General features: G+C 42.0%; 1 protein-coding gene and 1 long non-coding RNA gene across 2 annotated transcripts; one reads left to right on the top strand and one right to left on the bottom strand.

The window, feature by feature from the left end:
* Window positions 1-4,626: 4,626 nt before the first annotated feature.
* Window positions 4,627-6,401, bottom strand: LOC129839017 (uncharacterized). Its single transcript, XR_008756958.1, has 3 exons — window positions 6,105-6,401; window positions 5,313-5,396; window positions 4,627-5,086 (listed from the first exon to the last, which is right to left on the bottom strand). It is a non-coding gene; the product is annotated as an uncharacterized LOC129839017 (long non-coding RNA).
* Window positions 6,402-10,033: 3,632 nt separating this feature from the next.
* LOC129838999 (zinc finger protein 501-like) lies at window positions 10,034-18,148 on the top strand. The gene is made up of 2 exons (XM_055906265.1): window positions 10,034-10,611; window positions 15,861-18,148. Exons 1-2 carry the CDS (start codon window positions 10,278-10,280, stop codon window positions 16,904-16,906), a joined length of 1,380 nt encoding a protein of 459 aa, XP_055762240.1. The 5' UTR covers window positions 10,034-10,277; the 3' UTR covers window positions 16,907-18,148.
* Window positions 18,149-27,239: the final 9,091 nt, after the last annotated feature.

Raw genomic sequence — 27,239 nt, 5'->3', positions numbered from 1 at the left:
GTTTACTAGTTAAGACCATTTATGATATAGTATACGATAGTAAGGTGCACCTGTAATTGTTTTAAACCTGGACCCAATTTTAGAAGAATTGAAAGATGTAAATGTATGAGTTGCATTATCCTAGGAACTAACCATGAGTTAGAAATATGCCTGCAGGTTAAAATATTGGGGAAAAACAACTAATTGATTATGTATGTTTGGGAATAGAGTTGTGTGACTGCGATATGAGAGTTGTGACTGTTGTCATGACGTTGGGTTGGGGGTAGGTTTATGACAGTCATAAATACCTCTTTCCCCCTTTTTCTCTCTCCCTACTATAACTGATGTGGCATAAGGAAACCCATGGGTTAACATAGAGGTTCTGGTAACATCAGAAGTTGGGGGAAATGAACTATATTCTGGTGATTCGACCAACTGAACATATGCGGTGGTACTTAAGGTATATTATGTCAGTTCGGTTGCCCTCTGACACATTCTCATCAAGGATTGAATGACAAACTCTACTGTGGAAAGTCTAAATGTCAGATATCGGATTCACATTGAATTGTTGTTTAATTCAAATGTTTGAATATGACATTATTTGTGAAGAGATGAAATGTAATTTTAGCTTCCAAATGAGAGATCTGTGCTTTCATAAGTTTCTCTGCTCACAGTGGTCCGCCCCTGTGAAGAGGAATGGGTTATAAACCTTTCAGACACACCCCTCTCCCTCCACTATAAAAGCCATTTTCCCAGAAGATAACTTCCTGTTCCGGGTATGCTAGGATGACGATCTTGGGTAACAAGCGGTCATATCTATTCCGCCCGCTAGGGACGTTTTCTGTATGACGTAATTTGTGATCAAGTTATGATTTAATTGTGTATGTGTGTTTCTGTGTGATTAGTTAGGTATTTAGTAAATAAATAATTAAATCCAATTTTGTATTGCTGATTCAACTTGTTAGCCAGGATTCTTGCAGATAATCAAGGACTTACAACTTTCAGATGAGACTGTTCGTCATTTTCTTCAATGTGACTGCTATTTAGTAAAATATTACTAAATCTTTAAGAGTTTATTCAAAAGATAACAGCTCTATAAATATTCTTTCGTGGTGTCCCTCTCTAGTTAATTCATATTTACATGATTAGTTCAATCAGGTAATATTCATTACGGAGAAATTATTTTATAGAATAGCATGTCATAGCAATTAATCTGGCATAGTCCAAGACACGACACTGTGATAGGAGAGTTGTGTGACTGCGTCTTAATCTGAAGTTTGGATAGTAACATAGAGATCTATAGTTCCTCACAGAGCTCTACATTTCCTCACAGAGATCTATAGTTCCTCACGGAGCTCTATAGTTCCTCACGGAGCTCTATAGTTCCTCACGGAGCTCTATAGTTCCTCACGGAGCTCTATAGTTCCTCACGGAGCTCTATAGTTCCTCACGGAGCTCTATAGTTCCTCACGGAGCTCTATAGTTCCTCACGGAGCTCTATAGTTCCTCACGGAGCTCTATAGTTCCTCACGGAGCTCTATAGTTCCTCACGGAGCTCTATAGTTCCTCACGGAGCTCTATAGTTCCTCACGGAGCTCTATAGTTCCTCACGGAGCTCTATAGTTCCTCACGGAGCTCTATAGTTCCTCACGGAGCTCTATAGTTTCTCCTAGAGCTCTATAGTTTCTCCTAGAGCTCTATAATACATAAATTCTATAATACAAAAATGCAAAATTTCTGCAGAAATGTCAGACCATGATATATAATACATTTACTTTGTATAGTGATTTATGACATTTTAAAAATTATTAAAATAATGATGTACAATAAAAACAACATAAAAAATGAATTGTAGGTAAACTAACAATATTGTAGACTTGATGCTAAATACAGATTTTTCAGCTTTAGTGTATATCATATTCACTTAGTTAGGTTAGGAAGTTTGCCATCTTTATGACCGGCCCTGGTAACTTCACCCCAACTTCTCTTATCCCCAGAACACAGTAACTTAACATAAGTGTTTTTCTGACATTTTGGGAAATTTAAGGGAAAATAAAAAATACAGCCCTAGCAGAGCCCCAAGTCCCATGGGGACATCCTCGAGGGCGTGGATGTTCTCCCCATCAAAGGCCAGCGGGATTTCACTCTCATGGTGAAATGGATTTTGGCCGATGTGCGGTGAAATCTGTGTCAACAAAAGTAAGAAAAGATTCATACAATTAACAAAGAACATAAATGTTCAGCTGTAGTTTTATATAAGCATGCACACCTATGTTTATGAAGAAACAGATGATTGGTGCATAGGCATACCTTGTCACGGAGATAAAGGCCACTCTGTTCCTCATTTAAGAGGTATTGCAAGAGCAGAATCGCTGCTGTGGTCTCCAGTTCTAGTAAAGTAATGCAATAATCTTACTACACTTGCTAATTTTCTTACAAAATACATTAGAGAAAGGGAAGGAATAAGAGCAAATACCTATTCTGTATTGTCCTTCAGGGACTGTCAAAATAGCAGGATGATGTCCTCACCCCTGCCTCGCCTCTCTACTTCTGCTAGTCCTTGAATTATCTTTTTGTCTATATCCATTCCATGGACTTGATTAATTTATAAGAAGATCTGAAAAGATAATTTGCACACCAATAGATTTCAGTTTGTTTTGACTGCTATGTAGGTTTTTATTTTTTTAACCATTATTTTACCAGTTAAGTTGACTGAGAACACGTTCTCATTTGCAGCAACGACCTGGGGAATAGTTACAGGGGAGAGGAGGGGGATGAATGAGCCAATTGTAAACTGGGGATTATTAGGTGACCATGATGGTTTGAGGGCCAGATTGGGAATTTAGCCAGGACACCGGGGTTAACACCCCTACTCTTACGATAAGTGCCATGGGATCTTTAATGACCTCAGAGTCAGGACACCCGTTTAACGTCCCATCCGAAAGACGTGTCCCCAATCACTGCCCTGGGGCATTGGGATATTTTTTAGACCAGAGGAAAGAGTGCCTCCTACTGGCCCTCCAACACCACTTCCAGCAGCATTTGGTCTCCCATCCAGGGACTGACCAGGACCGACCCTGCTTAGCTTCAGAAGCAAGCCAGCAGTGGTATGCAGGGTGGTATGCTGCTGGCTAGGTTAACTGTACACTTCAAATGCAGCTGTCCTACAACATATCTGCTCCTTCTTCTTGATTCCAATTGCATTGGGTCCATGTTCTGTCCTATAATAATTTCAAAGGAAGAGAAAATGTGTCAAAGAATAGTCTTACAAGCATTAAAACATATATATTAAATAAATATTGAAAGATAAATGGCATCGACACACAATGTCATGTAAAATAGAAGAACATATTGGAGAAAGCACTAGCCAATACAGTACTGCCATACAGTAACAGTACTGCCATACAGGCCTAATGTCACATTTCAAGATATCTTTGTACACAAATTGTTCAATATTTTATCAAGCTGACTTGAAAGATTATACGCAACATTTTGCTGCATGGCAATACTGTGTTTGGATTCTGAAGGGCATTTATACAAAAGAGGTAGTCTAGACACTGTATTAATACCATTATGCATTTGAATCCCATCTACAGCTACCATCTAAGATATTAATTTCCCTCCACAAGGGGGCGTACATGTAACGTTTCCAAAATGGGATAGTATTGTACATGTAACGTTTCCTAAATGGGATAGTATTGTACATGTACCGTTATGCCCCCTTGTGAGTTAATAGTATTGCATGCTGTAGCAGGCTATATAAAGAGGAAGACCTCCATTGATGATTCAGTTCGTTGTAACATCTCGTCTGGACAGGTCACCTTCTTTAGTTAGTTAACTTTAGTTAGTTAGTTAACGGTAGCTAGTTCATTATCACAAAAGTGAGAACTGTTCTAGATTGGAAACTTACGTTAATGAGTGTTAAGCCATGTTGGCTTTATGGAAACGATATACAATATATGTGAAAGAATATAGTTCAGGGAAATAATCCAAACCTAGTTGTGCCTAGTTAGGACATAACGTTAGCTAGCTAGATAACGGTACTGTACTGTGGCTCATACAACGCCGACGGTCAAACCCGGCTTTCTAATATTTACGGTAATTAACTATAGAAAGGTTATGGAAGATATTCACAGAAAACCATAAATGTCTTCGTTATTCATCATTAGTATGTTATAATATTATATAAATTGTTTCGATACATATTCAGAGCCTAACATCAACCCAACTTAACCTTTTTAACTTGTTGTCGCATCCAAACTTGTCACCATCGTTTTCAGTTGTAATTGCGAAGTTCCCGGAAGAAGTCTAGCAACAACGGAGGTTCCTCGATGAACCCACCTTCTAACAAGTTCTTTGAAGAACCTTTTGGGGCTGTTTTATTGACCAAGAACCCTACGGTTCTTAGAGGATCTGAGAACAACTCCAGTTGAACCCTTCGTGTTTAGAGTTGTAGTCGGCTCTATTTACTCTCAGATTCAACACATGATGATTAGCATCAACGATCAAGTCAGCTGCTGCTACTCCAATACAGTATGAGGTGAGACGGTGAACTGATGTTGAACAGGGCAGTCAGCTGCTGCTGCTCCAATACAGTATGAGGTGAGACCAGGGGCGAAAATCTGATATCAACTTTGGAAAGGACAATTACATGAAATTTTCTCAGGAGCAATTCCTGAGGGGGACACCAAAAGTAGTGCTGTAACACATAGACTATGTTGTAATATGTTAAATGTATATTGAGGGACCATAATCACTACTACTGGATAATTGTTAGGTACAGTAGTTAACTGAAGGGTTGTCCCAACTTGTTTAAATCATTATAATACTACTACTAATAATAGTTATAGCAATGTTCCTTATCAGTGCAGTGTTCCTCTCTCTTGAAACGTTTGCAAGAGTTTGCGGTTCTATAAATTGTGGGTGTGGCTGATATGGTTTTGTGTCATCACTGAGGTAACTGGACGATGCTGTGCCACTGTCCCCTATACTGGTGCTGCTGGCAACAAGGGTGACACCTGGTCCTGCCGTGGCTGTGACACTGTCCTCAAGTCTCTCTCCTTGGCTCTTTCCCTTTCACCACCCTCACTGACTCACAGTCTGTCTCCTAGAAAAGAAATAAGGTGTTTGCTGTACTCCTAACTACCGGTACCCAAAACTACACAATTAATCACAACAGCAATACCATTGCCTTAAACAAATCTTGGTTCAGTCACCAGTTTAAATTGAGAGTGGGGGTATTCATGGCATTTTCCAATTATGTCCCTATTTTACAAATCAAAAAAATTGAGAACCTTTCATAATGTTGCCAAACAAAGACTCAACAAACTTACCTGAGACTCCCTGTCTCTGCCAGTCTGTCCCTGCATATCTGTCCCCAGCTCTGCTGTCTGTGTGCCATCTGTTGCCTGCTCTGCCTAATGACATCATTGTGAAATATTTCCATTAGCATTTCACTTCTTTCTTATGAACATTTTATCAACTGGTCTTTGAGATATTGGGCTACTAGAGTTCTTACTTTGCGTTTTGGTGTACTGAAAAATACTCTGATGTCCGTCTTTTTACTTTTTTCTGACATTTTTCTACCTGGCTGGCTGGCTGACCGGTCTAGCTGCACACACACATTTACACAACACATGCTGCAACGTTTTGAAATGTTAACATAGTTTGTTTCATATTGGCAGGCTTCCAACAATAGCTGAATTTGCAAAGTTAGCGAGCACCAATTCCGTTTCTGTGGTGTTTGCTATAATCTTTGCTACCTGGTTAAAGGTGAAAAAAATAAAAAATTCACTAGCGACAATTTAGCTTTTGCAACGAGACCATTAAATATATTTAAGACAATGGTATAAGAGAGTGTAGTTTTGTTCAGTTTGGACTTCAGTTTATCGCTAACCTTATCACAGGGACTTTGAAGCACTACAGCTGCATGCTAATCTTGGAATAAACTGACGATAGCAAATATTCCATTTTTGACGACGCCACATAAATGGAATAGGTACTAGCTAGCTTGATAGTTAATGTTTGCTTTAGTTTGCGCGCTAGCTCTGCAAATTCAGCTAGTGTGTGAACCCTGCAACATGAAAAAAATATATACATTGCTAAGGCGCGATTGACTGGATTACCTCACGTCAGTTACGTACATTGAGTGCCTTTCGGACAGTAGATACGAGCCCTCTATTACCTTGCCAGCTAAAGAACTGGCAGTGGATCAAACCATTGTGAGGCAAAGGGCGGGGGGGTCGCAATCTTGTGAAATTTAAAAACGCGCTATTAAGTGTCTATAATCAGTACAAGTGCTTTCATTGCGTATTATTAATATTATTGAAATTACATAGTTATGTTTACAGTGATATATTGGGGGGGACAAATCATATTTTCCCCAGGATGGGGGGGTCGTGTCCCCCCCGTCCCCCCTGGGATTTCCGCCTATGGGTGAGACTGTGAACTGACGTTGAACCGGGCAGTCAGCTGCTGCTGCTCCAATACAGTATGAGGTGAGACGGTGAACTGACGTTGAACCGGGCAGTCAGCTGCTGCTGCTCCAATACAGTATGAGGTGAGATGGTGAACTGACGTTGAACTGGGCAGTCAGCTGCTGCAGAGTCAATGTGGAGACTATATACAGGGGGTACCGGTACAGAGTCAATGTGGAGACTATATACAGGGGGTACTGGTACAGAGTCAATGTGCGGGGGCACCGGTTAGTCGAGGTAATTGAGGTAATATGTACATGTAGGTAGAGTTATTAAAGTGGCTATGCATAGATGATAACAGAGAGTGGGGGCGGGCTTCCTCTGACACCGCCTGGTATCGAGGTCCTGGATTGCAGGAAGCTTGGCCAAAGTGATGTACTGGGTTGTACGCACTACCCTCTGTAGTGCATTGTGGTCGGAGGCAGATCAGTTGCCATACCAGGCAGGGATGCAACCAGTCAGGATGCTCTCGATGGTGCAGCTGTAGAACCTTTTGAGGATCTGAGGACCCATGCTTAATCAGTCTCCTGAGGGGTAATAGGTTTTGTCGTGCCCTCTTCATGACTGTCTTGGTGTGCTTGGACCATGATAGTTTGTTAGTGATGTGGACACCAAGGAACTTGAAGCTTTCAACCTGCTCCACTACAGTCCCGTCGATGAGAATGGGGGTGTGCTCGGTCTTCTTTTCCTGTAGTCCACAATCATCTCCTTTGTCTTGATCACGTTGAGGGAGAGGTTGTTTTCCTGGCACCACACAGCCAGACCTCCTCCATATAGTCTGTCTCCTCGTTGTCGGTGATCAGGCCTACCACTGTTGTGGCATCGGCAAACTTAATGATGGTGTTGGAGTCATGCCTGGCCGTGCAGTCATGAGTGAACAGGGAGTACAGGAGGGGGCTGAGCACGCACCCCTGAAGGGCCCCTGTGTTGAAGATCAGCGTGGCGGATGTGTTGTTACCTACCCTTAAAAACATGATCTGGCGCACACCCAGAAAAATTGTGTGTGTGGAGGTGCTGACTAACTGCGAATAAACTATAAACTATCAAAATAAATAAAGTCGCACACTCCATGTATAAACTCCCAGCAATTTAATGGGTATTTACCAATGTTTCGGCATCACTGCGCCTTCCTCAGGGTGATGTCATGAATACTTGAACCAGGTTATGTAGACAAACAGTGCAATTAGTGTAAACAATGACAATAGTGAGGGGTGTATCATAGTGATTAAGTTAATTCAAATGAATTAGTGAAACAGTTAAAAAATACAATTTTGTACATATGAAATATATTACGCTATTGTTATCAAATAGAAACATCATGGAATATTGTACATCATATTAGAATCAACATACATTATTGTTTCATTCAATTTCACATAATAAGGATATTTCATATTTTCAAGTTCAGAAGTCAGAACCCATCACCTGCTATGTAAAAGAGACAGAAGAATGCACAATGGTCAATGCTATCTGGGATCCTTAGGACATCCCTACCCTAAACAGACAGATTAAAAGTAATTTTACATTGTATAACTGTACTTCTGACAGCCAACTTTCTAACTCCTCCCACAACTTTATGACGTCATAACATTCCCAGAAGACATGGATTAATGAGTCATTGTTACTTTTACACTTAAGACATGACTCTGCTGTTGTGCTGTAGAATTTGTGAATTTTGTCTCTTGTATAATAAGGGACTATCATTTGTCCCAACATCACAGGCCGCAGACTTTGATACAGTTAAAGACTTACAAAAGTTTTTCCTCAGTTTGAAATCAACTGAGTTTTTTTTTTGCACCTGCCAATGTAAATCCATTGAACGAGACAAGTTACCAGACAGGACATATTGCTAATGCTCTTCCCATTGATAACCTGAATGACAATTAACTTGTGGGCGGTGGTCGTGATGACCAGCCTATTGGATGAAGTCGTCCATGGCGATTCCCCAAAAAAGAAGACTCTCTGGATTGATCATCAGGAGTCAGATGTGAAGGAGGAGGTTGATCATCAGGAGTCAGATGTGAAGGAGGAGGTTGATCATCAGGAGTCAGATGTGAAGGAGGAGGTTGATCATCAGTGAACTTCTAGGATTGTGGCTGGGCTGGCGTTTCCACTTCCAGCTTGGTAAATATTTTGATACATTGAATGTTGATATTGTGAACCTATGTTATATATTTGTACCTCCTGTTTCATGAAGTGATGTCACTAACTACTGCCCCTATATTTGCAGCGCATTTGGAAAGTATTCAGACCCCTTCACTTTTTCCACATTTTGTTACGTTATTCTAAAATGGATTACATCAATATTTTACCCTCATCATTCTACACACAATACCCCATAATGACATCACAATACCCCATAATGACATCACAATACCCCATAATGACAAAGCAAAAACAGGTTTTTATAAATGTTTCAAATGTAACAAAAACAACAACTGAAATATCACATTTACATACAGTACCAGTCAAAAGTTTGGACACACCTACTCATTCAAGGGTTTTTCTTTATTTTTACTATTTTCTACATTGTAGAATAATAGTGAAGACAAACTATGAAATAACACAAATTGAATCACGTAGTAACCAAAAAAGTGTTAAACAAATCAAAATGTATTTTATATTTGAGATTCTTCAAAGCAGTCACCCTTTGCCTTTGCCTCATGAAGTAGTCACCTGGAATTAAATTAACAGGTGTGCCTTGTTACATGTTAATTTGTGGAATTTCTTTCCTTCTTAATGCGTTTGAGCCAATCAGTTGTGTTGTGACAAGGTATGGGTGGCTCTCACGAGGATTGCCACAGGAAAGGAAGACACAGAGTTACCTCTGCTGAAGAAGATACGTTCATTAGAGTTAACTGCACCTCAGATTGCAGCCCAAATAAATGCTTCACAGAGTTCAAGTAACAGACACATCTCAACATCAACTGTTCAGAGGTGACTGTGTGAATCAGGCCTTCATGGTTGAATTGCTGCATGCAAAAACACTGTTTACAAAAGCTTTAATAAAGAACAAGCAGACCCACACACTGTTTACAAAAAACTGCTTTTCTTTCTTTCAAAAACAAGGACATTTCTAAGTGACCCCAAACTTTTGAACGGTAGTATACATCTACATGATGTATTGTTACACCATGTAGGAGCAGTATAGACCTAGTCTGTTCATTATATACATCTACATGATGTATTGTTACACCATGTAGGAGCAGTATAGACTGAGTCTGTTCATTATATACATCGACATGATGTATTGTTACACTATGTAGGAGCAGTATTTACACCATGTAGGAGCAGTATAGACCTACAGTAGCTAGGTGCTAATTTAGATGTAGTATAACTTAATGAAACTGCCTTAAATATGCTGTGGTAAACATTTTTTATTCGCACTAATCAACCAACACATTCCTGTCTTTGTATGTCTCAATATAATAGTGTTATTTAATTAAATCCATTTCAAATAATCTTTGTCTGAAAATAAAATATTATCCTCAACTGCGTTTCCCACTCCAGTCAGCAGACGGCGATGTGCGTTTTTCAGGCGATGCTGCTAGGGTGACGTATAATCTAGTGGACAGTTCTTCATAAACAGCTAGTCAACCACCTCGGTAGCTTGCTAGCCAACATAGCCGACAGATTCAAGCTATTTATACGATTTCGGTCTACATTAGCTACTGTGTTTTAGACACACGTCTGTCGTATCTAATTGTTAACCTATTTAATTTAATATTACGTTATTTTGTATTAGTCAGCTATAGTAGCTGGCTGGTTAAGTTAGCACTAGCCTAGTTGCTATTGATAGCTAGCTAGCTAAAATCCCCGAACATGAGCTCACTAAACTACTCCCCTCTTGTTAAAGAAGAGGTCTGCTGGACGGAGAACGAAGCTCTGGGGCTGAACATTGTCGTTAAAGAGGAGAAGGAAGAAGAGGATGTCACAGTAAAACAAGAAGTAGAGGGTGAGACTGTTACCGTGAAAGAAGTAGAGAAAGACGTTTCAGTGAAAGAAGAGGAAGACGCGTTCAGAGTGAAAGAGGAGGAGGGTGTTACAGTAAAAGAAGAGAAAGAGGAGGATGTAGTTTTTGGAGTGAAGAAGGAAGGGGAGATTACTGTCACATTGAAAGATGAAGAGGAGGAGATAGGACATCTGATTAACACCAGTAAGTACTGCCTTAAATTTGTTTTTACCTTTGGAGATTCAGAGTTGGCTCGTCAATAACTCTTCAACAGTGGGCCCTGGGATGATGACTGGTATGTCTAGAATCAGACGACGTAGAGAACAAAAAGTGACTTAACATGTATATTTGAGAAGGGTCTATTGCTGACCGCAGATTGGGGGGCAATTTTAATGTAGTGATGATTTAAGGCACACCGTGCCCCCCAATAGTGCCATGCGAGAGTTGGGTTGGCTACACCAAAGATTATGGATATATTGACAAGATGTCTCTCCGCCCTAACAAGTGGAGTTGTTGTCCACAAAGCAGCACTGCGGGTTGTCTAGCTCCCGCCTATCCTTTCTTTGGATTGGTGGATAAATCTTATTATTGTAATCTATTGTTTATATTCTATGAGGGTTGTTGACGTCAACCGCCTGTATTCAATGGAGAGGGATGCTAAGCTACTAGCATGAATATGCATAGCGATCTGGAGACAACTCCTATAGTGTTTTTACCAAAGTTTTCGGTATGTCACGTGTCCACATAACAACTTAAGCATTACGAAACTTCTGTTGGATCAAGTAAACCCCACATAGCAAATAAGCCATTCATTTTGTTGTTGACCAAATTTGACACTTTCCACATTGGGTTGATAATTGTTTCCACTTGGATACAACCTACTGTAGCCTACTGGCATGACCTAGAGAGTTACAACCTACTGTAACCTACTGGCATGACCTAGAGAGATACAACCTACTGTAGCCTACTGGCATGACCTAGAGAGATACAACCTACTATAGCCTACTGGCATGACCTAGAGAGATACAACCTACTTTAGTCTACTGGCATGACCTACAGACATACTTCCACTGGTATGCAAGCATTTCTAAACTTTTTTCTCTCACTTTTATGGGGTACTGTGATGTCATTATGAGGTATTGTCTGAAGATTGATCATGAAAAAAGAGAGTCAATTTTAGAAAAAGGCTGTACTGTAACAAAATGTGTAAAACGGGACTGAATGCATGTATGTTGTATGTTCTAGGGCTGTCCCAGATTTAAAAAATATTATTTTCTTTCTACCAATTGATTGGTTGGAATGATATGTGTATTTTTCCATATAGACACATAGAACCATGTAGACCTTGAACTGAACTGATGCTTCAAGCGTTTCATTAAATAATTAACACAAATTACTTGAGGAAGCCAGAGATCAATTTAACCAAAAGAAAATAACCAACCGACCTGCTGCTGGCCTTCGTAAATTCTGAAGTTATGCTCCTGAAGTTTCTGGTAAAATTGGCAAACTTTTTTCATTTCCATTTGGATTGCCAATTTATCTTACCATTTCTACCGATCTTTGTGCCAATTATGAACGAGTTACAACACCTGTTTGGCCCCGCCACTTCCTTGGTTGGTGAAGTGCGGTATTAAATTTAACGAATTAATCTGAGTCTCACGCTCATCACCTGTGGAAGGCGGGCTTCCAGCGAGGCGTGGATTTAATAGTATGTTGTACCTAGTTTCCCTCCTTCAGGGAACAGTAGTTATAATCATAACGTTAAGCTTGTCATATGAGGAACTTCAACTTAAATACTGGATCTTGCTGTCGGACAGTTTTTTTGTATTCAGATCTCTGAAATGCTCTCTAACTATGTCACATTTAGTGTCTCCTTATGTTACGCTGGGGAAACAGTTTTCATGGGCACACAAATCCTAAATAATTTCAGTTTGCTAAATTCGAGTCACCTTAAGTTGATTCACAACGCCCAGATGGATACTGTCATTAATGTGGTTCTTCAATAATTACACATAATTCTTAATACTGTAGCTGTTTAGTTACAGTCACATGTTCAACTATCATCATCTGATCCAGGAAATAATTTTCTGAATGACAGTCACATGACAAACATCACAACATTCAACAACAACCACAGTGCTTCTTCATTCATTACTCTGGTAAAGACAGTTATGCCGTACTCCATGTTGGATCCCACATCCCTAACAAATTGATGTTTATAATGTTATTGTCTGCTTGATTTACAGTAGGGTCTCGTTAGTCTGTTTGCACACAGAGATACTTAGCACATAATGTGTAGAGTAGAGGTCGACCGATTAATCGGAATGGCCGATTTAATTAGGGCCGATTTCAAGTTTTCATAACAATCGGTAATCGGCATTTTTGGACACGGATCATGGCCCATTACATTGCACTCCACGAGGAGACTGTGTCGCAGTCTGTTATGCGAGTGCAGCAAGGAGCCAAGTTAAGGTGCTAGCTAGCATTAAATGTATCTTATAAAAAACAATCAATCTTAACATAATCACTAGTGTAAACTACACATGGTAGTTTACACCATTTTAAAGATACACTTGTTGTAAATCCAGCCAAAGTGTCTGATTTCAAAAAGGTTTTACGATGAAAGCACACAACGATTATGTTAGGTATGAGCCAAGTCACAGAAAAAGACAGCCATTTTTCCAGCCAGAGAGGAGTAATATAAAGCAGAAATAGAGATAAAATTAATCACTAACCTTTGATGATCTTCATCAGATGACAGATGACATACTATGAAAATTACTATAAAAATCAAACTTTCATTAAATCACACATGAAAGATACCAAATTAAAGCTACACTGGTTGTGAATCCAGCCATCATGTCAGAATTCAAATAGGCTTTTCAGCGAAAGCAAACAATGCTATTATCTGAGGATAGCACCTTTTGTTCGATTAATTCCGTCGACATATATCCAAAATGTCCATTTATTTGGCGCGTTTGATCCAGAAAAACACAGGTTCCAACTTGCTCAAACGTGACGACAAAATATCTCAAAGGTTACCTGTAAACTTTGCCAAAAAAATTCAAACTACTTTTGTAATACAACTTTAGGTCTTTTTTTAACGTTAATAATCAATAAAATTGAAGACTGGATGATCTGTGTTCAATACAGGATTAAAACCATCTGTAGGCAGCTTTCTGCTCACGCGCTTCTATCTAACAGGACACTTAATGTGACTCTCATTCAAGATGGTCGTACTTCTTCATTACACAAAGGAATACCGAATGCTGCCCCCTACCCTAGAGAAGTTAACAAGCGCATTCGCAAAAAAGCACAGTCGTTGCACCAATGTGTACCTAACCATAAACATCAACGCCTTTCTTAAAATCAATACACAAGTATATATTTTTAAACCTGCATATTTAGTTAATATTTCCTGCTAACATGAATTTCTTTTAACTAGGGAAATTGTCACTTCTCTTGCGTTCTGTGCAACAGAGTCAAGGTATATACAAGAGTTTGGGCCGCCTGGCTCATTGCCAACTGTGTGAAGACCATTTTTTTAAACAAAGGCAGCCAACTTCGCCAAACGGGGGATGATTTAACAAAAGTGCATTTGCGAAAAAAGCACAATTGTTTCACAAATGTACCTAACCATAAACATCAATGCCTTTCTTAAAATCAATACACAGAAGTATATATATTTTTTTAAACCTGCACATTTAGTTAAAAGAAATTCATGTTAGCAGGCAATATTAAACTAGGTAAATTGTGTCACTTCTCTTGCGTTCATTGCACTCAAAGTCAGGTTATATGCAACAGTTTGGGCCGCCTGGCTCATTGCGAACTAATTTGCCCGAATTTTACATAATTGTGACATAACATTGAAGGTTGTGCAATGTAACAGCAATGTTTAGACTTATGGATGCCACCCGTTAGATAAAATACTGCCGCGTTTTCTTTGTTGCGCCCCCGGGCCAACGCTTCCTTTGTGGGGTAAACGTTCGCCCTGAGATGGAGGGCCGCCATATAGTGCCGCTCCCTGAACCCTACGGTTGATGGGTCTGCAAGCCAGCTGTTGCTGATTTCGTCTTGATGGAATGTACCTACGTAACGGTTCCGTATTTCACTGAAAGAATAAATGTTTTGTTTTCGAAATGATAGTTTCCGGATTTGACCATATTAATGACCTAAGGCTCGTATTTCTGTGTGTTATTATAATTAAGTCTATGATTTGATAGAGCGGTCTGACTGAGCGGTGTAGGCAGCAGCAGGCTCGTAAGCATTCATTCAAACAGCACTTTACTCCGTTTGCCAGCAGCTCTTCGCAATGCTTCAAGCATTGCGCTGTTTATGACTTCAAGCCTATCAACTCCCGAGATTAGGCTGGCAATACTAAAGTACCTATTAGAACATCCAATAGTCAAAGGTATATGAAATACAAATGGTATAGAGAGAAATAGTCCTATAATAACTACAACCTAAAACTTATTACCTAGGAATATTGAAGACTCATGTTAAAAGGAACCACCAGCTTTCATATGTTCTCATGTTCTGAGCAAGGAATTTAAACGTTAGCTTTTTTACATGGCACATATTGCACTTTTACTTCTCCAACACTTTGTTTTTGCATTATTTAAACCAAATTGAACATGTTTCATTATTTATTTGAGGCTAAATTGATTTTATTGATGTATTAAGTTAAAATAAAAGTGTTCATTCAGTATTGTTGTAATGGTCATTATTACAAATATATATATAAAAAATCGTCCGATTAATCGGTATCAGCCTTTTTTGGTCCTCCAATAATCGGTATCGGCATTGAAAAATCATAGTCAATCGACCTCTAGTGTAGAGAACTGTTCCTTGATGGATAGGCTATTGTACAACACACAGAGCTATTTTCCTTTATTCAGGACATTTAGAATGACAACACATTAAAGAGTAGCCTAGTGGGAAATACCTGAAATATTAAATAATTTATAGTCCTAGGTCTATATTGTTGTTAGGTGAAGTTATGGGTCTACAGTAGGTCTACGTTGTTGTTAGGTGAAGTAATGGGTCCTACAGTAGGTCTATGGTATTGGTATAACTAGTTGTTTCCTCATTTGCATGGAGGAGCTTCTGCAACCAAATTGTGTGGGCATCGCCCTCGTGCACTAATTTTAGTAAACACAGAAAGGGGCCTATATTGGAGACCAAAAGTCGTATGGCACACTGCTTAGAGTTTCAACAACTTTAATAACTTATTTCTAGCCTACAATCATCAATATTACTACTAATGTGAAAACAAGACTAAATTTGACTATTGTTGATCACTTGACAATTAAGACAATTGTCAAATAAATTTAATATTCATTAGATGTCAATTGTTGTACAACATCATGGCTTCACTGTTGGCATCAACTTTTACAGTGGATTTCTGCTGTTGTGGGCCGTTAACCATCTGTCTGACTTTGTTGTTCACACAGGAGAGAGACGGGACTACCGTGGGTCCTCTGGGGAGCCTCAACAACCTCATGATGCTGACGAGGAAGAGAAGAGGCTCCCCAGATCAAAACACCTCAAGAAACACCAGCGGAGACCCACAGGGAAGAAATCTCATTGCTGCTCTGACTGTGGGAAACATTGCAAGTCTTCATCAGAACTTAAAATACACCAGCGAGTACACACAGGAGAGAAATCTTATAGCTGTACTCAATGTGGGAAGAGTTACATAAGATCAAAATCACTAAAAGTACACATGAGAATTCACACAGGAGAAAAAGCTTATAGCTGTGATCAATGTGGGAAGAGTTTTACTACGTCTAGCTATCTGACTATACACCAGAGAACACATACAGGAGAGAAACCGTATAGCTGTACTCAATGTGGAAAGAGTTTTACTCATTCAAGCAACCTGTTATCACACCAGAGAAAACACACAGGAGAGAAATCTTATAGCTGTGATCAATGTGGGAAGAGTTTTACTCAGTCAAGCAACCTGGTATCACACCAGAGAACACACACAGGAGAGAAACCTTATAGCTGTGATCAATGTGGGAAGAGTTTTACTACGTCTAGCCATCTGATTGTACACCAGAGAACACACACAGGAGAGAAACCTTATAGTTGTACTCAATGTGGGAAGAGATTTACTCACTTAAGCAGCCTGGTATCACACAAGAGAAAACATACAGGAGAGAAACCTTATAGCTGTGATCAATGTGGGATGAGTTTTACTACATCTAGCCATCGGATTGTACACCAGAGAATACACACAGGAGAGAAATCTTATAGCTGTACTCAATGTGGGAAGAGTTTTACTCACTTAAGCAGCCTGGTATCACACCAGAGAACACACACAGGAGAGAAATCGTATAGCTGTAATCAATGTGGGAAGAGTTTTGTTACATCTAGCCATCTGACTATACACCAGAGAACACACACAGGAGAGAAGTCTCATAGCTGTGATCAATGTGACAAGAGATACTCTGATAAAAGGTCTCTGATCAAACATCAGAAAATACATACATGAAGGAGTTGTTTCATGATATCAATGAAATAATGTCACAATGTAGAATGTTTTAACATTGTAGTAGGAGTATTTTAATGATGTCACAATGTAGACCACTAATCGTTCACTCCCTGATTTGATTTAAGCATGATATGGATATTGACCTCAATGTAAATTGTTTTGTACTTTGCTCCGTTCATCTTTCCCTCGATCCTGACTAGTCTGCCAGTCCCTGCCACTAAAAACATCCCCACAGCATGATGCTGCTACCACCATGCTTCACCGTAGGGATCGTGTCTGGTTTCCTCCAGACGTGATGCTTGGTATTCAGGCCAAAGAGTTCAATCTTGGTTTTATCAGACCAGAGAATCTTGTTTCTCATGGTCTGAGAGGCCTTTTGGCAAACTCCAAGTGGGCTGTCATGTGCCTTTTATTGAGGAGTAGCTTCCGTCTGGCCACTCTATCATAAAGGCCTGATTGGTGGAGTGCTGTATAGATGGTTGTCCTTTTGGAAGGTTCTCCCATCTCCACAGAGGAACTCTGGAGCTCTGTCATAGTGACCAGCAGGTTTCTGGTCACCTCCCTGAACAAGGCCCTTCTCTCCTGATTGTTCTGTTTGAACGGGAGGTCAGCTCTAGTATGAGTCCTGGTGGTTCCAAACGTCTTCCATTTTAGACGTTTTGCTCTGACATGAATTTATGGCAGGTGGACTCCAATCAAGTTGTAGAAACATCTCAAGGATGATTCATGGAAACAGGATGCACCTGAGCTCAATTTTGAGTCTCATAGCAAAGGGTCTAAATACTTATGTAATTAAGGTATTTCTGTTTTTCACTTTGTCATTATGGGGTATTGTGATGTGTTACGGGATTTTTATGAATAATGACTAAAATATGTATACATTTGACTTAGTAGTATTCTGTTTAGTTATAATTATATGTTACTGTATGGATGAATGAACCTATGCATCATAATGCTGAACATAATGTGTTCCTTGTTAGAAAGAATGGAGTTATCTTCAGACAGGCTGGAAGGCTGTGTTCTTACAGGAAATTCTGTCTCTACCCAGGGAGGGGTGAGACCTTGGGCTGGTTGCAGATTGTTTAACAGGTGGCAGACAAAGACAGACCGCTAACTGTATTGCCATTGTATCCGAGAGGAGGAAGGACATTTTAAAACCTATGACATAATTTTTATTATATAACCTGATGTAAATTGTACTATGATCAGTACTCTGGAAAATAAACGCTATTGATTGATTGATTGATTTTGAGACTGGTTTCTGTCCATTTTATGCTAATAAGTATCTTACAAATTCTTATGTATGGGCAGAGTGTTTTAATTCAATTGGTTGCTAACATATAGGAATTCAATTCCTTTAACAGATGTCATTATGGGGTATTGTGTGCAGATTGAGGAAATCAATATTATTTAATACATTTTAGAATAAAGCTGTAAAGTAACAAAATGTGTAAAAAGTCCAGGGGTCTGAATATGCTATTGCTTTACTGTTAGAATAAGTTGCATGACTACACCAATACTGTTAAAGCGACGATGCTAAGGTTTGAGTATAGACCATGCTTCTCTCAACTACGAGAGGGCTAAGGTTTGAGTATAGAAAGTATTGAGATAAACTTTTGTTATTGACCGAATACTTATTTTCCACCATAATTTGCAAATAAATTCATTAAAAATCCTACAATGTGATTTTCTGGATTTTTTTTTCTTCAAATTTTGGCTGTCATAGTTGAAGTGTACCTATGATGGTTATCCTCAACATGAGGATAACTTTCAGATATTTTAGTATCTGATCAATTAGTCTTCCAATTAATGAATTATTATTTACCTCACGTTAGTCTCATTCCAAACGTCGTAAATTGTTGGTTATCTGTACGAACCCAGTCTTCACTATGAGTCATCCATACATCAATTGTCTTAAATCATTTATTTATTAACTAACTAAATAATCACAAAAATGCACAAACAAGTAGATATGGTTACAAGGAAATGATTGGGGAATGTGCCCTAGTGGGCTAAACCGGCATGGCGGCTTGGTGGACAAAGGGAAATGGGGGTCGACTGAGATAAAAGACACTATAAAGTTCATAATTATAACAATTTAAATGCTAGTCCTTTGCACATGAATGCTCACTCATTCGGGAACAACTGCAATCAATATACAGTGGGGCAAAAAATTATTTAGTCATTAACCAATTTTGCAAGTAACATGGTTATCCTCAACATGAGGATAACCATGTTGAAGGAGACCAGATTAGACTCATAATGAAGCTGACCATGTTGAAGGAGACCAGATTAGACTCATAATGAGGCTGACCATGTTGAAGGAGACCAGATTAGACTCATAATGAGGCTGACCATGTTGAAGGAGACCAGATTAGACTCATGATCAGCGGTGGGAAAGTACCCAATTTTCATATTTGAGTAAAAGTATAGATGCCATAATACAGAGTTACCTAGTAAAATACTACTTGAGTAACAGTCTAAAAGTATTTGGTTTTAAATATATTTAAGTATCAAAAGTAAAAGTATAAATCATTTCAAATTCCTTATATTAAGCAAACCAGGGCCTCCCGGGTGGCGCAGTGGTCTAGGGCACTGCATCGCAGTGCTAGCTGCGCCTCCAGAGTCTCTGGGTTCGCGCCCAGGCTCTGTCGCAGCCGGCCGTGACCGGGAGGTCCGTGGGGCGACGCACAATTGGCCTAGCGTCGTCCGGGTTAGGGAGGGTTTGGCCGGTAGGGATATTCTTGTCTCATCGCGCTCCAGTGACTCCTGTGGCGGGCCGGGCGCAGTGCGCGCTAACCAAGGGGGCCACGGTGTTTCTTCCGACACATTGGTGCTTCCGGGTTGGAGGCGCGCTGTGTTAAGAAGCAGTGCGGCTTGGTTGGGTTATGCTTCGGAGGACGCATGGCTTTCGACCTTCGTTGTAGCGATGAGACAAGATAGTAATTATTGGCGATTGGATACCACGAAAATTGGGGAGAAAAGTTTTAAAAAACATTTAAAAAAAAATATTAAGCAAACCAGATGGCACCATGTTCTTGTTTTTTTATTTACGGATAGCCAGGGGCACTCAGACATCTCAGACATCATTTACAAACGAAGCATTTGTGTTTAGTGAGTCCGTCAGATCAGAGGCTGTAGGGACGACCAGGGATGTTCTCTGTTTGGTGAGTCTGTCAGATCAGAGGCAGAAGGGACGACCAGGGATGTTCTCTGTTTAGTGAGTCTGTCAGATCAGAGGCAGAAGGGACGACCAGGGATGTTCTCTGTTTGGTGAGTCTGTCAGACCAGAGGCAGAAGGGACGACCAGGGATGTTCTCTGTTTGGTGAGTCTGTCAGACCAGAGGCAGAAGGGACGACCAGGGATGTTCTCTGTTTGGTGAGTCTGTCAGACCAGAGGCAGAAGGGACGACCAGGGATGTTCTCTGTTTGGTGAGTCTGTCAGACCAGAGGCAGAAGGGACGACCAGGGATGTTCTCTGTTTGGTGAGTCTGTCAGACCAGAGGCAGAAGGGACGACCAGGGATGTTCTCTGTTTAGTGAGTCTGTCAGATCAGAGGCTGTAGGGACGACCAGGGGTGTTCTCTGTTTGGTGAGTCTGTCAGACCAGAGGCAGAAGGGACGACCAGGGATGTTCTCTGTTTAGTGAGTCCGTCAGATCAGAGGCTGTAGGGACGACCAGGGGTGTTCTCTGTTTGGTGAGTCCGTCAGATCAGAGGCAGAAGGGACGACCAGGGATGTTCTCTGTTTAGTGAGTCTGTCAGACCAGAGGCAGAAGGGACGACCAGGGATGTTCTCTGTTTAGTGAGTCTGTCAGACCAGAGGCAGAAGGGACGACCAGGGATGTTCTCTGTTTAGTGAGTCTGTCAGACCAGAGGCAGAAGGGACGACCAGGGATGTTCTCTGTTTAGTGAGTCCGTCAGATCAGAGGCAGAAGGGACGACCAGGGATGTTCTCTGTTTAGTGAGTCTGTCAGACCAGAGGCAGAAGGGACGACCAGGGATGTTCTCTGTTTAGTGAGTCCATCAGACCAGAGGCAGAAGGGACGACCAGGGATGTTCTCTGTTTAGTGAGTCTGTCAGATCAGAGGCAGAAGGGACGACCAGGGATGTTCTTTGTTTGGTGAGTTTGTCAGACCAGAGGCAGAAGGGACGACCAGGGATGTTCTCTGTTTAGTGAGTCCATCAGACCAGAGGCAGAAGGGACGACCAGGGATGTTCTCTGTTTAGTGAGTCTGTCAGATCAGAGGCAGAAGGGACGACCAGGGATGTTCTCTGTTTAGTGAGTCTGTCAGACCAGAGGCAGAAGGGACGACCAGGGATGTTCTCTTGATAAGTGCTGAATTGGACCATTTGTGTCCTGCATTCAGAATGTAACGATACTTTTGGGTGTCAGGGAAAATGTATGGAGTAAAAAGTACATTACTTTCTTTAGGAATGTAGTGAAAGAAAAGTAAAAGTTGTCAAAAATAAAAATAGTAAAATAAAGTACAGATACCCCAAACAACTACTTCAGTAGTACTTGAAAGTACTTTTACTTGACCACATAAGTAACCTTGCCTGAAGACTTGTTTGGTTCCCAAGCACTTTAAGTTGGCATCCATGTTTCATGGAAAGAGACAAAGTATAGCCCAGAGTGTGCCAGGTGGACATTGGGTTTGATTCAGACCCTGTCAGTGTGCCAGGTGGACATTGGGTTTGATTCAGACCCTGCCAGTGTATTAGGTGGACATTTCAGACCCTGCCAGTGTGCCAGGTGGTCATTGGGTTTGATTCAAACCCTGCCAGCATGGCCAGAAATGTATTCCAAGGTCAGTAACCACAGAACCACCCCAGACCTTTCATGCATGACTAAAAACACAAGTATTAGATTTACTGCCATGGTCTAGTTTGTCACTGCATCAGACACTATTCACAATGCTGGCTGAGGTACGAGTAAAACATGACATATTATTTCCTAACCATTCACAATGCTGGTTGAGGTACGAGTAAAACATGACATTATTTCCTAACCATTCACAATGCTGGTTGAGGTACGAGTAAATCATGACATATTATTTCCTAATTGTAAAAAAAAAAAAAAAAAAATCCAGACAACTTTATCAACTAGTCTCTCACTGTTTAACCAGAATAACATGAGTTGTGTCCTTCAAACTGTTAGACTGTTAGTCCATAATCAACTAGTCTCTGACGGTTTAACCAGAATAACATGAGTGTCCTTCAAACTGTTAGACTGTTAGTCCATAATCATATTCAGCTACTTAGATGTCATGTATTGTTATGTTATGTTCTCTATAATGAAACATCACCAAGTGAAATAAAGTTGATGTAATGGCGGCCTTCCCTCTCTTCACTAGAAGAGGGGGTGAAACAGGGATCGGACCAACACGCAGCGTAGCCAGTGCTCAACATGTTTAATTAACAAAAACTACAATGAACACTAAAAAAATACAAAATAACAAAAGTGGCAAACCGATACAGACCTATCTGGTGCAGAATACAAACACAGAGACAGGAAACAACCACCCACAATCCCCAAAACAAAACAAGCCACCTATATATGATTCTCAATCAGGGACAACGATTGACAGCTGTCTCTGATTGAGAACCATATTAGGCTGAACACAGAAACAGACGAACTAGACACACAACATAGAATTCCCACCCAGCTCACGCCCTGACCAACACTAAACAAGCATAACAGAGCTCCGTTCAGTGCTGTCAAGATCCAGCACCATATTTGACAGTAGGTACGGGGTTCTGTTCTGCATTATAATTTAGACTCTAATCCCAAGGAGCTCTATGTTCATGTCATCCAACACATGTAAATGACTGGAGACAATTAAAGGCGAAACAACATTGGTAATTGGATTGAAAACGGTGCTGTAGTCAGATTACTGGGAAATAGAGGTGTTTAGCCACGCCCACCAGTGGTGGATTTGGTGTCAGAATGAGAATGCAGGTCCATCTCAGGCCCCACACTTTAACCCCATTTGGAAACCTGTGGTTTGGTGTCAGAATGAGAACGCAGGGCCGTCTCAGGCCCCACACTTTAAACCCATTTGGAAACCTGTGGTTTGAATTGAAGAGGGCAGTCCATAAGTACCAGGTAGGATTCTGTATGGCGGAATGGTCTAAGATCACTATGTGTTCTAGAACTCATCAAACATCTGGTAGGATTCTGTATGGAGGAATGGTCTAAGATCCCTCCCACGGTGTTCTCCAATCTCATAAAACATTTTAGGAAAAGGTTCAGTGCTGTCATCGTCGCAAGGTGAGGTATTGAGAGGTAGTAATCAAATCAAATATTATTGGTCACATACACATGGTTAGCAGATGTTATTGTAGCGAAATGCTTGTGCTTCTGGTTCCCGACAGTGCAGCAATATCTAACAAGTAATCGAACAATTCCACAACAACTACCTAATACACAGGACGAGAAGACATACCACTGCTCTCATTGTGTAAATATGTTTTCCCAGTCAGAGGACCTGAAATCACACGAGAGAATAGAGAGGCTGTGTTCTGACTTATGTTTTTGATATAGAAATTGTGTTTTTGTTCATGCTACATTAAATCATATTGTATGAATGAAATCATACTGAAAAAAGAGGTCTACGTTTTTTTTGTTCAGCTCAAAACATGATCATGTCGAAAATCAGGACTATGAGAATATTTAGAAGATAAATACACAAGGCAGAGTACGAGAGAGACAGAGGACGAGAGGTCAATACAGTAATCAATGGAAATAATGTTTTTTCTGTAAGAGGGAATTATTGATCAATGGAAAGTGTTTTTTCTGTAATAGGGAATTATTGATCAATGGAAATAGTGTTTTTCCTGTAACAGGGAATTATTGATCAATGGAAATTGTGTTTTTCCTGTAATAGGGAATTATTGATCAATGGAAATTGTGTTTTTCCTGTAATAGGGAATTATTGATCAATGGTTCAGCGACATGGGAGGATGTAGATGTACACTACCTGTCATACCCTGGCCTTAGTTATCTTTGTTTTCTTTATTATTTTAGTTAGGTCAGGGTACATGGGGGATGTATGTGTTATTGTATTGTCTAGGGGTTTTTGTATGTTTATGGGGCAGTGTTCAGTCTAGGTGTTTGTATGTCTATTGTTGCCTAGATTGGTTCTCAATTAGAGACAGCTGTCTATCGTTGTCTCTGATTGAGAGCCTTATTTAGGCAGCCATAGTCATTAGGTAGGTTGTGGGTGATTGTCTATGTCTTTACGTTAGTTGCTTGTGGCTGCACTTTCGTTCCATAGCTTCACGGTCGTTTGTTGTTTTTGTATAGTTTGTCAGTGTTCGTTTCGTGTTCGTCTTCAAATAAAAAGAAGATGTACTGTTATCACGCTGCGCCTTGGTCCTCCTCTCTTCATTGTTACGACGATCGTGACAGAATCACCCACCAAAACCGGACCAAGCAGCGTGATACAAGGCAGCAGCAGCGATCGCAGGAATATTGGAATTGGGAGGAAATATTAGACGGCGGAGGACCCTGGGCACAACAGGGGAATATCGCCGCCCCAAGGCAGAGCTGGAGGCAGCGAAAGCAGAGAGGCGCCGGTATGAGGAGCTAGCACGGCAGAGCGGCTGGCAACCCCAAACATTTATTGGGTGGGGGGGGGTGGGGGGGGGGGGGGGGGAGCTCTTGGGGAGTGTAGCTGGGTCAAGTAGGAGACTTGAGCCAGCTCCCCGTGCTTACTGTGAGGAGCCGAAGATGGAACCAGAGCCAGTCGAGGTGCAATTGGAGGTGAGTAAGGGGAGTGAAGCTGAGACTGTGGATGAATTCATGGGGAAATTGGAGGAGAGAGAAATGAGGGATTTGCTGGTGTGGAGCATAAAGCACTGCATCCGCGTGAAGGAGTGTGTGCGGGATTTGATGTCACCTGAGTCAGCTCTCCATACTAGTCCTGAGGTGCGTGCTAGCAGGCTGGTGAAGACTGTGCCAGAACCACGCACCAGGCCTCCTGTGCGCCTCCCTAGCCCTACACGTTCTGTGCCAGCTCAGCGCACCAGCTCTCCTGTGGCAGCCCCACGCACCAGTTCTCCTGTGGCAGCCACACGCACCAGTTCTCCCGTGGCAGCCCCTCGCACTCGCCCAGTGGTGAGTGTTCCCAGCCCAGTACCACCAGTGCCAACACCACGCACCAAGCCTCCTGTACGTCTCCAGAGCCCTGTACGCACTGTTCCTTCTCCCCGCACTCGCCCTGAGGTACGTGCCCTCAGCCCGGTACCACCAGTGCCGGTACCACGCACCTGGCCTATAGTGCGGCTTGAGAGTCCAGTGTGCACTGTTCCTGCTCCCCGAACTCGCCTAGTGGTGCGTGTCTCCAGTCCGGTACCACCAGTTCCGGCACCACGCACCAGGCCTACTGTACGCCTCAGCAGGTCAGAGTCGGCCGTCTACTCAGTGCCGCCTGCACTGCCCATCTGCCCAACGCCGCCTGCGCTGCCCGTCTGCACAGCGCCGTCTGAGCTGTCCATCTGCACAGCGCCATCTGAGCTGTCCACCTGCCCAGCGCCATCTGAGCTGTCCGCCTGCCCAGCGCCATCTGAGCTGTCCGCCTGCCCAGCGCCATCTGAGCTGCCTGCCTGCCCAGCGCCATCTGAGCTGCCTGCCTGCCCAGCGCCGTCTGAGCTGCCTGCCTGCCCAGCGCCGTCTGAGCTGCCTGCCTGCCCAGCGCCGTCAGGTAGCTCGGACGGTTCCGCCCGTCTGTCCCGAGCCGTCAGAGCCGCCCGTCTGTCCCGAGCCGTCAGAGCCGTCCGTCAGTCAGGAGCCGCCAGAACCGTCTGAGCTGCCTGCCTGCCCAGCGCCGTCTGAGCTGCCTGCCTGCCCAGCGCCGTCTGAGCTGCCTGCCTGCCCAGCGCCGTCTGAGCTGCCTGCCTGCCCAGCGCCGTCTGAGCTGCCTGCCTGCCCAGCGCCGTCTGCGCCGCAGTTGAGGGCAGTGTAGTTGCCGTACCAGGCGGTGATACAGCCTGACAGGATGCTCTCAATTGTACACCTGTAAAAGGTTGTGAGGGTTTTAGGTGCCCAGACAAATTTCTTCAGCCTCCTGAGGTTGAAGAGTTGCTGTTGCGCCTTCTACACCACACTGTCGGTGTTTGGTGGGCCATTTCAGTTTGTCAGTGATGTGTACGCCGAGGAACCTGAAGTTTTCCACCTTCTCCACTGCGGTCCCATCGATGTGTATAGGGGGGTGCTCCCTCTGCGATTTCCTGAAGTCCAGGATCATCTCCGTTGTTTTGTTGACGTTGGGCGAGAGGTTATTTTCCTGGCACCACACTCCCAGGGCCCTCACTTCCGCCCTGTAGGCTGTCTCATCATTGCTGGTAATCAGGCCTACTACTGTTGTGTCGTCTGCAAACTTAATGATTGAGGCTTGCGTGGCCACGCAGTCATGGGTGAACAGGAAGTACAGGAGAGGGCTGAGCACCCATCCCTGTGGGTATCAGCGACGTGGAGGTGTTTTTTCCTACCTTCACCACCTGGGAGTGGCCCGTCAGGAAGTCCAGGACCCAGTTACACAGGGGTGGGTTCAGACCCAGGGCCTCAAGCTTAATGAAGAGCTTGGAGGGTACTATGTTGTTGAATGCTGAGCTATAGTCAATGAACAGCATTCTTACATAGGTATTCCTCTTGTCCAGATGGGCAGTGCGATGATGACGTGGATCTATTGGGGCGGTAATCAAATTGAAGTGGGTCTAGGGTGTCAGGTAAGGTGGAGGTGATATGATCCTTGACTAGTCTCTCAAAGCACTTCGTGATGATGGAAGTGAGTGCTATGAGCGATAGTCATTTAGTTCAGTTACCTTTGCTTTACGGGCTCCCGAGGAGCGCAACGGTCTAAGGCACTGCATCTCAGTGCAAGAGGCGTCACTACAGTCCCTGGTTCGAATCCAGGCTGAATCACATCTGGCCGTGATTGGGAGTCCCATAGGGACCCACAGTTGGCCCAGCATCGTCCAGGTTTGGCCTGGGTAGGCCGTCATTGTAAATAAGAATTTGTTCTTAACTGACTTGCCTAGTTAAATAAAAAATATTGTGTGTAGATTGATGAGGAACATTTTCTATTTAATCCATTTTAGAATATGGCTGTAAGGTAACAAAATGTGGAAAAGGTCAAGGGGTCTGAATACTTTCAGAATGCGCTGTAAACTAAAGTTAAAAAAATAAGTTAATTATATACATTTAAAATGAACTTTATCCAGAAAATAAAATATGATCCTCAACTGCGTTTCCCCTCCAGTCAGCAGACGGCGATGTGCGTCTTTCAGGCGTTGCTGCCAGCGTGACGTATATTCTAGTGGACGGTTCTT

Source organism: Salvelinus fontinalis, chromosome 40 (genome assembly GCF_029448725.1).
Source record: "Salvelinus fontinalis isolate EN_2023a chromosome 40, ASM2944872v1, whole genome shotgun sequence".
Lineage (NCBI taxonomy): Eukaryota > Metazoa > Chordata > Actinopteri > Salmoniformes > Salmonidae > Salvelinus > Salvelinus fontinalis.
The sequence above is the reverse complement of the archived record's forward strand: the minus strand, read 5'-3'. Positions and strand labels throughout refer to the sequence as shown.

Coding starts and splice junctions, on each gene's coding strand:
- LOC129838999 (XM_055906265.1), top strand. CDS start 10,278: ATGAGCTCACTAAACTACTCCCCTCTTGTTAAAGAAGAGGTCTGCTGG. Junction 10,612..15,860: donor AGGACATCTGATTAACACCA/GTAAGTACTGCC, acceptor TTGTTCACACAG/GAGAGAGACGGGACTACCGT.